A 13,613-nucleotide genomic window follows, 5' to 3' on the forward strand; every position below is an offset into this window, starting at 1 on the left:
TTGGACTAAACACAAAATGTTCCACAGCAGTTTCACACTCTGGATGTGAGTTCCCAAGTGTCAAACGGTTGCAGCTGGCCAAAAGAAAGAGACATGTTTTTACATAAAGCCTTCTGTATGTATATATAACATACACACATATAAAAACTTTCGTCTCTGAGGAAGTAATTGGTCCATGGCTGAAAATGCTGCCCTGCCTCTGAGTTCACCACAGATAAGTAAAACCCTTTTCCTTGTGATCTCCTGGAATTACCCTTCTCTACACACCCACCACTTCAGACTGCCACTCCTCCTCTGTAACTTCTGAATGTCTAACTGTACATTCTTGAGCTTTCCTGTCATCAGCTGACCCTCCTCACATGGATGGTTTCTGTCAGAGGTTAGCTGGTGAAGTGCAACAGGATCCTTTCCCTACTGGGACTCTCTCCCCCTGTCTGGTATCCCTTCCTTTGATATCCTCCTGTATCATGGTACTGGAGACCCTTATATGAAAACAGGACCCATTTCCAGCTCTGCAAAAAGGAATAAATGTTAAGTTAGAGGCTACATTTTGTTAGCAAAAAACATTTCTAAAGAGGCAACAGAGTATTAAACACCAAGTAAGGAATCACGAAATCAAGCAATGAACTGGCTTTTGATGAACAAAAATATTCATGTTCAATACTGCCTGGTAGAACTATTAAGCCCAGTTAATTATAACAACACTTATAAGCCATTTATTTCACAAGTCCTCCTACAAAATGTGCAGAGTAGTTTATCTATATATGCCACTTCCAACTCAAACAATACTCTCATCTGATTAACAGCTTTGCTGGATGACAACAGGAGATTGAATACTACTGTAAAAAGAAACCAGCAATTCTGAATATAAATAAAATGCCCATTGTGGGAGATAGTACTTTCAAAGGTTCATTTCTCCACAGACACATATGGACTGAATGAATCCTAGACTATTTTTATATCAGCATTACTGCTGCAGTATTTAAGTAATTCTAGACATTGGCAAGCTATTCAATGACACAGTTGGCTATTCAGCTCCTGCCAAATCCTGCAAGAATTCAGACATCTAAGCACACAATTTTATTTACAAATACATACCACAAGTAAAAATGATTCCTTGCTTAAAAACAATTTAATAAAATCTAATTAACTATCCTCATACCAACTCAAGACAAGCTGCTTCATACCAAAATGTTGTATGCAGGTGCCCACAACATGCAGCCAAAATTGTTCAGCATACACTTCCAACTGTGAAGCACATATTCAAATACTCACTTTGTAATAGTTTGTTCTTGCTGTAGGTATTTATCTTGTACACATTTTTCAAACACAGCCAAGGCATGTTCACCCTTCTGCACACCATTGGGGAGCTTTGGTTCTTTGGAAAAATCTGTGGATAACAGTTCAGACTCTATTTCCTTTAGCAAATCCTCCTGTGAGGAAGTCTGATGTATTGTGGAAATAAGTTTCTTTGTGCAGTCTGTGTCATAAGGGCTTTCTGAATAGATTTTATCACTTGATTTTTTCACAAAGTCAGACTCCTCCCTTAGATCCTGTAATATTTCCATTAATGATTGCTCTGTCTGGTTAGTTTTTGGATCGTGTCGTTCAAGTTCTTCACTAGGTAGATGTTCTGGTTTTGTGGAGCCTTCTGCCTTTCTTTCACAGCTGGCAGAGGAGTCTGTCCCTCCACAGTGCTGCTGTCCTTCTGCTGGGACCCCACTGCTGCTGCTGCCAACAGTTGCTGCATCCTGATCCGAGGGCAAGGAACTCAATTCCCTCTCCAAGACACCAGCATCACATCCAGTGCTTGGGCACTCCTCCTCCATTCCAGGTGTTTTATCAGCTTTCTCATTATCTGGGGATTTGAAAGAGGCATCATCTGACAGATTGACTGGCTCCAGTGTGCTCTGCATTTCTGGTATATATTCCTCCATAATCTTCCTTTGGAAATCTAGATGGAGAATTCATATTACAGCATATTATATACAATATCAAGAGATTGAGATAGGGGAAATAAAGGCTACTAGAAAGTAAAATTCAAAGTGCAAAAATATTTAGATACATGTTATACAGAGTTTGTTATCTTTCAGCCCAACCTTTAAGTAAATGCTCCAATATAAGTCTTTCTAAGAGAAGGTGAGAAAAGGGGAATAGTGAACAGGAAGCAGAGAGATCGTAAATGCCAAGACAATAAAAAAGCAGAACTTGTCAGAATTAATAATTCTACCATTTAAATCCACAAAAATTCCAAGTAATCACTTCTAAAAAATACTTCATTACAATAAATAACCCAAAAAGATTAAGCATCCAGCATCTCACAGCTTTCACTTCCCTACACATGATTTGAAACAACATGTCTTGACTTAGTCATTTTTACAACACAGGGTGACTCCCTGGTCCAGCCAGAATATCCAATTTCCTCAGAGTCATGTCCTCACTGAACATCCATTCAGCAAAATGCATCTGTACCCAGGAAACTAAGGGAAGGGGCTGGGGGAGGATGGGGGTGAGATTCTCTTTTCCCATCTGTTTTCAAGCAACCAAAATCCCCTGTGGAAGAGCACAGATGGTTTGTGGCAGATCTGCTCTCTCAAACAATAGCTTGCAGAGCAAGGACTTGAAAAGCTCAGTAGAAGCTCTCTGGAAGGATACCATAGTGAGAACCAAATAGCCAGAATGATTATGGAAGAGCCTGGGTATAATACTTTTTTATTTCTAATACTTTTTCAGGAATCCCAGATGGTCCAGTATCTGAAAAGACTATTGGCATTTTCAGCAAGCACAGGAAGCCCTTATTTCCATTAGGAGAAATTCATTACAGCAGTCCTAACTTTTATAGGCAACCCTATCCTCCTACACTGGATAATTTAGGCTATTTATAAACAAAGCAAACATTTAATTTATAAATTCAACTCTGCTATTCCAAGAGCTATCTCAAAGAAAGTGCTTACTTGCCACATCAAACTTGTTTTCATCCTTGTTTTCTGACTTGTTCAGCTCTCCCTTACACAGCCAGACCATCTGAGCCACTCAGGTACTTGCTCCAAGCTCCTCCCTTTGCCTCAGCCTGAAAGGAAACCCTTTGTGCTGTTTGGCTTCACTCCACTCCCCCAGAGTGCTGCCTTATTTAACCAACACTTCCTTCTGAGGCTCACATTGTTAAAGCAGAGGGGTTTAGGAATCTCATTGGGCCTGTCATCGATTGCTACCACTGTCACCTTTCTCTGTTAGAAACACAAAGCAGCTCCAGCCCAGCTCTTTCTACCAGGAAACAGCATTCCACAAAACACCTCCCACAAGTACCTGAAACCTACAGCAGGACTACACCTGGCATTCAATCAACAGGCGGGAAGCACATGGAAAAGTGAGCATTCAGCTGGGAGTATGGATGGGAACATATCACAACTGGACAAGAGTCACAAATCAGCAAATGAGAATCACACATTTTTTAAGCAACCAGCAAAGAACTTTTCCTTTTCTGATTTCCAAGCAAAAAGAAATCTCCAATGCTACAGCCTCTAACCCAGTACAAATCAGCAAGAACCAGAACACAAGTGGGAAGAGAGAGGTACAAATGAGGATAGACGGGGAATGAGCGAGTCTATACCTACAAACAGATCTTCTTTGGCATTAATAAAATCCCTGATTACCCTTTGCTTCAAAAGATTTATGTTTAGGTCAACACTGGAACCAGCAAATCCCACCACTTGGTTTGTGCAGTCCAAACAAATGATCTTTTGAAACTCATCTATCCTTTGCTAACTTCTGCTAGTAATGAAAGTTCACAATATACCACTATTATTCTCAAACAAAACAAACCCAACTGACAGTCTCAATGTGAAAGTAAAGGTGAACATAACTGCAAGAAAAAGTATTCAGTTTGATAGCTGCAGAACACATTAGTTCCTACTTAATTAAAATGCTGTTAAAAACCAATGCTTTCAGATTAGTGCACTTTAAACAACCAATAATCGTAAGATAATTTGCCAATTATGCAGTTAAGACAGAAGAAAAATTCACCTTCTAGTGTCTGTACCCTCTTGTCAGAAGAAGTTTATAATCCCCTTCACACTCAGCTGTAAAAGATACTGCATTAGCATAAAGCTGAGGAACTGGTTTTTTCTCTGGCAGTTACTCCAGTCAAAGTTCTTGATGATGTCTGGAATGATCAAAGGGGTGTTTTTTACCTCATTTTAAGCCTTTTTTAAAGTACCTTTTGAAGTATTACAGAACATCCCAAAATGTGCAGTTGCATGATGTACTACTGCCCCAAACCTGCTTGTGACTGCCCAGCTGCTGCAGTTCACCTTTACCACAAGAAAGGGAGTGGTAAATTGGATACATGAACTTCCATGTTGGTTGTTACACATAAAATCTCCAGTCCAGTCAGCAAGCTGGAGGGTATTTATCTCCATATGGACACAACAAGTGAAAAATACAGCCCTGTTAAAGAGTACATTAGGAAGGTCACAAAGTTTTCTTTTTATTGTGTTACTTCCTTCTGTCAATAATACTGTGAATTAGTATTACAAAGACTAATCTACATGGAAGCAGAAATACAATTATTTGCACAAATCAGTCACAGAGAAAAAAAGAGCCACTGACTCCATATCCAAATAACTTAGTTATTATTAATCCTAAATAAAGTGTAGGTTTTATATCAAACACATGAGGAATTTGAGTAATGATTATACAAATCAGTTAAAGCATGAAAAGTAAATTATGATGATTCAGTGTTCCCTGGAGTTGTACTTTAATTTTCAGTGGTACCTAGAATATAATTTACCACATGAAGTTCACAGTCTTTATGATTTCAATACACTAGATTTAGCCTTATCTGCCCAAATCTACCCGCACCTATCTGCATCTGCTCATGACATACATAATTTTTTTCCCCCACTGTCAATGAATAATATTAGCTTCTACATTCTAATTACTAACTCTTAAACAGAAATTAAATAATTGATCACAGGATCACAGTTTATTTTCACACCAGAAATGTGCAGACAAAGAACTCATGTGGAGCAGCTGTCAATGCAAATTCATACTGATATTCAAATATCTCTTGAATATTCAAAGTTTGTTCTGCCTACCTCAGGCAACTGAATATAACAGCTACTTCCTATAGAATGCCAGAGACAGAAAACTGCAGTGACGTCACTAAAGAAAAGGCTCATGGATTGTAGGCAAAACATTTTCTGTGACAGAAGAATCAATCAGTCTCGCAGTAGCCAATTGTGATGAAACATGCTAATATTTTACTGTTTCACACCAAACACATAAATCCACCAGATAATATTTGGACACCACCTGATAGGAGCTCCATGACTTCTAAGGTTTAATATCCATCTTGTGCTACCCAACTTATCCTTACAAATTACGTTTTCAAAATCAGGGATGTACAAAGGTTATGTATACTGCATTAAGGAAACAAAATGGCTTAGTGCCTCTTACCATGTCTTGAGAAGGCACCAAAAACAACCAAAAAAGGCAAATCTTGACTGAAGCAAGTGAACTGGCTTATGTAATGATATGCCTGATGATCATCTTGACACCAGGGCAGAAGTGTGATGTCTGTCTCACCCTGACTGTAAGTCCCTTCTGCTGCCTGTGTCACAGGAACTTCCCAAAGCAGCACTCAGAGTGGCCCAGCCCAAGCCTGCTTGCCCACATGCCATGAATGACTGCCATCCATCTAGGGCAGCAGGAGAAAAGCTCTGTCACTGCCCTGTGACAGGACTCTGCCCTGACTGGTCTGACCAGCTGTCCTCCTCTGCTTTACAGCTCTCAGTTAGTCTGACGCTTGAACACATTGTCCCCATGCTCCTGTTCCACAGCAGAGGTGCAGCTGGCTGTGCCTTCCCCAGTGCAGTGACACAAAGTCATGCAAGTGGAAATACTTCAGTTCAGATCCTGCTGATGAGAGCAGCAGAATGAGGAACAGGAGCACAGCTCAGCCACCTCTGCAAAACATCTCCCTATACATCAGAATTGGCAAGTTGTACCCTTCAAAACCAAAACTGCCTTTTCTTTAAAAAGCCATTGTTTTTTCTCATCACAGACATGTCCTTCAAAGATGTAAAGAGCATACATATTTTTCATCATTATTCACAAAACCAAGTTTAAATCTGCATCAGCACAGATGATCTCTTGAGTTCCAATGTAACATCTAAAATGAGTAAGTAGTTAAATAGCTGGCACAGGACACACAACATCGAAGGCTGGTACTGGCAAGGGTTACAGCCATTTATCACACTACTTAAACTAAGATGTGCTTATCAGCTAAACTGCTGATAGCACACTGACTGGAATCAGAGGCAGGGAGCAGAGAGCCTGCCAATGGAGCACGTGAACAGCACACCAGCTTTTGAATACAAATGTCTCCCAGGTATGGCAGTGAATACAAAGACTCAGGAAAAAACAATTTTTTATTTCACTTTCTGTTACACAACAGAGATGTCTTCTATTAACTGCTAATACAAATAAGAACAAATACAACGAGTCATTTGAGCTCTTCAAGGAAGTATCTGACACAACATAAGTATTGATTATCCTGAGAGAACATCAAAAATCTCAATACACACTCCTGTAACATGCCAACAAAAGGAAGAAAAAAAATTCCTGTAGCTACCTTCAGCAGCAGTCCAGAGAAGCTTATGCTGTAATAGTAAACTCTCACTTCAGTCCATCCACTAGCAAAGAGCAAAGCAGTTTCTGTGGCACTCAGTCCTCCTCTTTCCTCTGCTGAAAGTGCTTACACTCCTAACTTGTTAAGGAAGCTGTTGGCACCCTCGTCTCTTGGCTGTTCATCCACTGTACTGGCTGAAATCCTTCGTACCATGGCAGTACTGCTAATTCTGATTAGGAACACCACCTTTCCCAGCTCTAGCCTGCTATCCAATGAGTACAGGCATGTGCCAAGGTTCTGGTCTGTTTTAATTCAATATTATGCCATTTCAAACTGCTTGTTGTTTCAATCTTCCTATTGAATGCAAACATGATTCTTTTAAATCCCTCACTACAAAGACCTTTCCTAAGCAGATGCACTACTAATGCTGGATTTTAATTTCATAAAATGGGCAGAATTTGACCCAAACTGTCAATACTTATATTGTATATATTCAAGAAGGAGGAAAATTCCCTTGTTTCAGCCAATTTCAAAACACATGTGAGATGACAGCTAAAGAAACACATTAAATGGTAACTATAGGAATCTTTCACTGAGGTGTGGCTGTCTAGAAGACTTCACTAAAAACAAGGGGAAAAAAGAAAGTGTGCCTTGTCACCTAGTAACTATCACAATGGGATTTTCACAACAAACAGATTAAAGAATGACAGATGACTGGGGTGGTTCTGTAAGCAAACCTAAGGTCAAGATCCTGAGAAACAAAAATCACTGCTTCAAGAGAATATATATATATATTTACACCTCAATGCCCAAAAATACCGCAGAGAGAGGGGCAAAAAAGGGCAGGAAGGAATAATGCTTCACAGGTGTGTGCATATACAAAACCTTGTTCAACCTAGGCTTGAAATGAAAGTGAAGAACATTGAGCTAAGTGACTCTGAGGCACAAAACCTTCTGAAAGGAGAGTAATAAAAACTTAATACAACAAATGCAGTTCACTGGACACCAGACACATTCAACTACACATTACATAATATAATGGCCAGTAGCAGTCAACTCTTTTAGCTCCTTTCAACAAGAAAGGGTTTTGCATCATCTTTGGGCAGATGTTTTCCAGTCCTGGCTGTGCTCAGGAATCATCTACTCTCCAAAAAGTTACACGTGCAATCCACAAAATCGTGAAAAAGCATTTCTCACACCAGCTCAGACCATATTTGCTCTTTACCTCTGGATATGTAAAAAGCATCCAGACAGGTTTTATAGGATATGAAATAAACTCATTTCTAAATAGAAGTACAAGGTAGCTTTCCTCTTTCCATTTCACATCAGTCACAGCAGAGTATGCAAATTTCCTTTAGTAATGAACTGAAGTCTCAAAACTACTCAGAGCTGCCATAGAGCTGTGATGAATTTCAGAAAGCAGGTGGGGACAAGGAAAAGTGTCATGCAGTGCTCCAGCAGTCACAGGCAGATGACTCTAACACTCAGCAGTGTCCAAAGTACCGCGACATGGCCTGGCAAGCAGTTCAGTGACAGAAAAACCTGGTGACACCAACACAAGCAGCCGAAGTCCCCAGAAGTCCTTACTGTTCTTATACTGGTAAGTCACCTCAGGACTCAGAGTTGCTTTGTCACCGCAGTGTGTGCTGTAAACTTGCTAAGGAATCATTGCACACCTCTAAACAAAGTCCATGTATTTACAGGAGAAACCTATCTAGAAAATAAGGCCCTAGAAATTGCTTCAGAGCAATTCTTTTCATGCTGTAATCTGTGATCTGTACTTCCTGGTTCTTTGTCAAGAACTGGATAACTCACAAAATTCCTGCTGTTACTCTTTATTTTATTTTCCAAGATGGCATATTTTGAAGATCAGTTCCACTGGAAATTCATTATTAAAATCCAAGTAAATGCTCTGTAACACTCACTATCCTTCCATATTGGCTCTGGTTCCTGAACTCTGCAGTTCAGGTTTAGTGTCCAGTGGCAGCAACCAGGAGAAGGGATGCTTGTTCTTTGGAGAGTTTCTTAAGGAGACAGCTAGAAAAGAGGTTTATTCTTAACATTCTCAGGCTCCCCAGTGAGAGCTAATAATGACTTCTTTTCCCTAGTACCACACCAGAAGAGTGGGCAGCAACACATAGCTCAAATAACCAGCTGTCTCTCCCAGGCACTGTTACTGCTCTCTGTAACACATTCCAACTGATTTTAAAAACAGCTCTGCTCTTCTGCAACCTTCTCTCCAATTCAACCAAAAATGCCTCTTTATGGGTTTACAGAGATTTTGTTTGCTAGCTGATCCTAATGTTGTGGGTGCAAGAAGGGTAAAAATAGCTCCATTTTGATACTGAAGGTGCTGGATAAATCTATGAATCACTCCAGTTTTGGCAAAACTGAATTTAGGAAAGCAGACATACAGTTTGCCTACATATATAGAAAGTTGTGGGGTTTCTCTCTGCATAGCCCAGCACTAGACTAACAGAAAATTCTACACCCCAGCTAAACCAGGCAGAAATGTAATGCTTTCACAATGGCTGCCCTGTTTGTTCACCTGCAATACTCCAGAAACCAAAGCAGAGCACTGAAGCACCTGAAACTGTAGCTGGTCTAAAGAGATACCAGGAACTGTTCACTTTTATTACTCTGGCTTGCTAACAGCCCTCAATCAAGAGGCCTGATCATTGATACGTGTGATACCTGAAAAGTAAATACTTTAAACTCAGCTGTACAATCGTTCAAAGATTATCCAATAATAAAATAATACAGGTTAGAAAGCCAAGATACACACACCAAAAGGCTACTAAAAAACTCCAAACTACCAGCTAAATCTAGGACTGGGAGGTCTGGAAGACAGATTTATTTTTTTTTTTACAATGGAAAGCATTATCCTCATAAAATTTTAACTACAAAAAAAATACTGACTGTTTTTCCTGTATCACCCAATAGCAAATTAAAACACAGCAGTCTGAATTTGCAAGAGGAAGTCATGTGCATTTTACAGCTATTTTGAAGATTCACACTGTAAATCACTCCCATTACTCAGGAACCTGCACAGACACACCCGTGGACTGGACTCAGCTACAAATAAAGCATCCACTATGTCTTGCAGTGTTCTGTGTTTTGACCTGTAAAAGCACTGAGCACAAGTAGTTCCCCATCTAGGCAACAACTTGGAGGTGAGCTGAGACTTCAGCTCTTTCTGCTGGAATGGAATCTAACATTTACTTCACATGCAAGCAAGGACTGCCTTTTATTCAGTAATACTGAGCAGTGTTTCAAAAGATACCTTTTTTCTGACATGATTTTCAAAAATTCTTATAAGGGTCAGCAATGCCCTAAGCCTATCCTGAGATAGCAGTTTTACATTTAACCCTTGGAAGTTGTTATTCAACAATAATTAGGATTTTAAAAAGGAGGCTAGTGTACATGCCAACTCAGAATCAATATATACTCCACCATTTAAACTACTTTGCCTCCTACTCATTCACATTAAAGAATATATAATGTTAAATTCCAATCCACAAATTGATACTTATACATGGTTCATTACACTCAAGAATCCCACCTTGGAAGCACTTCTCTTCATGTAAGCAGCTACTGAAGCTCATGAAGCAAATATACATACTTAACTTTACCAAAAGCACATTTATCATTTATAGTGCAGTAACAGGTTGGTTCTTTTCCTAATCACTGCAGAACAGACTAAAGGCTCTGCTGAAGAGATTTTTTATACTGCCTTACATTTCCACTCATGCATCTATGAAATGAAGTGACATATGACTGAAATGTCAACAGACAAAAGACTTTCATGATAAAGCTCTGATGCTCATCAGAAGACCCCACGAAAAGCTAAAGGTGCATGAGCACCATTTGCACAGTTCAGTTACAGACCCACTTCCCTCTTGCAGGTTCCTGGGCAACAAAAGGAGACAGTGCAAGTGCTTTAGCCAGTTCAACTGCAAATTCAAGAGTTAATGTGAGATGCAGTATAATCCAGTCTAACACCAGAGATGGACTTTGTATTTCAAAGACTTAACTAGAATTTATTGGCTGAAGAATACCAGAGAGAATAACAATGATTTGTAGAGTTTTCTTGACAAGTCACACACATATGAAGCAACCAGCAACCCAATGTAAAAAAGCTTCACAAATGGCCCAGCATTCATTGGAAATAACAAAACTTGCCTGAATAGTTTGTTGCACAAAGATCTCTTTGTCTCCTTTACCTATCATGCTACAAAATATTCCATTAGAAACACAATCTCAGATGAATCACAACAGAAAAATAAAATACTTTCTATTACCTTTGAAGACATTTTCCTAAGCCAGAGATATTAAAGGAACCATTAACAGCCAGACAACTGTTAGAATCAGTTGCCATTTTAATTAAATTTCCAACCTATTACACTCAGGTAAGAGACGAACCTGTTAGACAGTTTATGTGCTACCACGTGTACAATGACAACCCAACAAGATTGCTAAAGAATAATTTTGGGGTATGAAAACATTTCCAGCTTCTTACAGTTGGTGTTGTTCATTGCAAAACCCAAAATGCCTGCCTTCAAGAACTTCTCACATCTTTATTACACAATAATCATTACTTAAGCAAACAGTGCCAACCTGTCATCACATCAGAACTCTTGGTAAGAATTTTACATGACTATAAGACTAAAAACAAAATTGACGAGAAATTTTATAGTTTGTTTTAGTTCACTGTAATCCTAATAACACTTTTACCTAAACTAATCTGGACAGACTGACTACACCTTTTTATTTCACTTGTTGGGTGAAGTTTTTGGTTTCTTTTTCCTAAGGCTACTTTTTCCATAGCTACTGTCTACTAGTCAACACAGTGATCAGCAAACACACTTTCCTATTGTTTCCAGTCAATACCCAGCTTACCTGTGTTTTGCATGGTATCTTTCACAAGAACTCTGTCATAAATGGCTTTCTCAGACTAAGCATTACATCACCAGGTAACACTGCAAAACAGGGAAGCTCAAGTACAAGAGATAACTCTGTTTTCAACTGAAGTTTCTTTAAGAAAAAGGATTCTGCTAAAGAAGTTCTGGTTTACGTAAGATACAAAATGCAGCTCTACTGTGTAGCAGCTGCGTAGAGAGACAAAACAAAGGTTTGAACTAAACTTAAAGGGACTGGGGTAAAAAGATCCAAAAACCCAGATATTTTACGTAATCTAATGTGAGATGAATTTCAAACTCCTTCTGGCTTCAGGTTTATGTATTTGCTTACAATTACACATCCAACATTAATCAGAGCAGCAAGCCACCCAAGTTATGAAACACACTAAAAGGAGATGAACTGGATGGGAAAGCATCACACTGCCTAAGAAAAAGACAGAATTCTTAAGCTGAAGAAGATATGATGTTGATCACCCCTGCTTGTACTCCACACAAAAAAGAGGGTGGCCATAGGTGTCACATACTCACAGCCATCCTGTATTTACAGACAGCACATAAAGGAAGCAAAAGACACATACCAGAGTCTCACCCACACTAGGTGTCCCAATATTAATTCATTTTTGCCCAAGATCAAATAGAAATGGAAAAGCTGGCTGTACACTGGGACACTGAGTCCTCCAGCCCAGGCAGAACTCGACACAGCCTCTGACTCAACTCACACAAAGACCTGCTTTGATGCATGTGCTTGAAGGGAAGGAGTGGAACAGTGAACATACACAGTGGTACTTACAGGATTTCCTTGCTTTTATCAGTTTAACACTTCAACTCAATTATTCCTCTCAGGTTTTTAATGTGACTTCTCTAAACACCAATGTCAGTGCTAAGGTGCAAAGCTCAGCATTTCTATCTATTCTTTCAACATCAGAGAAGCTTTAGAAGATAAGGTTTACTCAAATTTTACATTTGCTTTCCTTTGTTTACATCACAAGTTAGATAGTTAAACAGAAATTTACAATTCCTTAAAGGCAGCACCAGGTTTTCTATCAAACTCATGCACATGGTTAATATTATGGTCATATTAACTCCAAGTCTGGAGTTAACAAGTCCAAAATAAAGTTCGTCAGTTAAGGTTTAACAAGTGAGGCTGGATTTGCTCCCATCATAACACAAGTCATGGGATACACTGGGATACACCTTGAGAGTGTTATTTTTTGTCAAGGAGCCCCAACATTGGAAGCTCATGTATCAGGGGAAGAAAACACCTTAGCAACAGCATCCTCACTGTGAACATCACAGGAGGCTTGGATACTTCAGGGTTTGCAATCTTCTGTGTCTTCAGCACAGAACAACTCTTACTCTTCCAAGTCAGTAAAATAAGTCTCTACTTCAGCAACCCATGAATTCAATGCCAGCAATAGCACTACTGTCACCTTTCAGGTGACAAGCATTCTGCCTTTAGCTCTGCTTATAAGAAGGCCAGGAGCAGCTCTGTCCTTACTGGAACCCAGTTTGCATTCACCTTCTGACACTGATAACATCACCTGTGCAAAGAAGAATGTCTTAAGGGAGGGGAAGAAATCAAATTTATGACTGAGTACACAACCTGGACAAAGCACACCTTCTATGACAGCTCCTCCACACCTGTGACAGAGCCATAACTCTTGTTCACACTACAGAAGGCAGAGCTCTGGCAGACCTTCCTACAAACCTGTAGTGTCAAGGCATTGGTAAGATACAGATCTTGGCATATTTGGCACTGGAGACTGCAGCATGTTTGCTTTCAATGGCTCTTTTCAAATGTTGTTTCCAGAACACGTCAAAAGCTGTAAAATTCCAGCAATGGAATTACTGTCTGTATGGTCACTACGTACTGAAAAACACCATTTGGGGGGATAGCAGAGCTCTAATGTTTTCAAACCTGACTTTCCTAGAGTTTCTCCACTATCCCTGAAAACAAATAAGCAAACACTTCAATCCTTTAGGATGTGAAAAAGTCAATTGTGAGCTCTATAGAAGACTGTAGATTAATTAATTTCTGTTAATTCATCTAAAACATAGTATTA

At 39.4% G+C, this 13,613-nt stretch overlaps 1 protein-coding gene across 6 annotated transcripts in view; it reads right to left on the minus strand.

Moving 5' to 3' along the window:
• The window catches only part of CCDC186 (coiled-coil domain containing 186), a 35,153-nt gene that overhangs the window by 19,701 nt on the left and 1,839 nt on the right, over positions 1 to 13,613 (minus strand). For 2 of the 6 annotated variants that reach the window (XM_039708884.1, XM_039708885.1), the window contains exon 2: positions 1,276 to 1,954. In XM_039708884.1, the coding sequence (XP_039564818.1) occupies positions 1,276 to 1,937 (662 nt within the window). In that variant the 5' untranslated portion in view covers positions 1,938 to 1,954. Of the gene's footprint in view, positions 1 to 1,275; positions 1,955 to 2,954; positions 3,260 to 4,023; positions 4,159 to 5,457; positions 5,569 to 11,530; positions 11,559 to 13,613 lie in introns of those variants that run through there. The other 4 variants (XM_039708883.1, XM_039708887.1, XM_039708886.1 and 1 more) reach the window with 4 other exon arrangements.

This window comes from Passer montanus, unplaced genomic scaffold, assembly GCF_014805655.1.
Source record: "Passer montanus isolate IOZ18808 unplaced genomic scaffold, ASM1480565v1 scaffold21, whole genome shotgun sequence".
Lineage (NCBI taxonomy): Eukaryota > Metazoa > Chordata > Aves > Passeriformes > Passeridae > Passer > Passer montanus.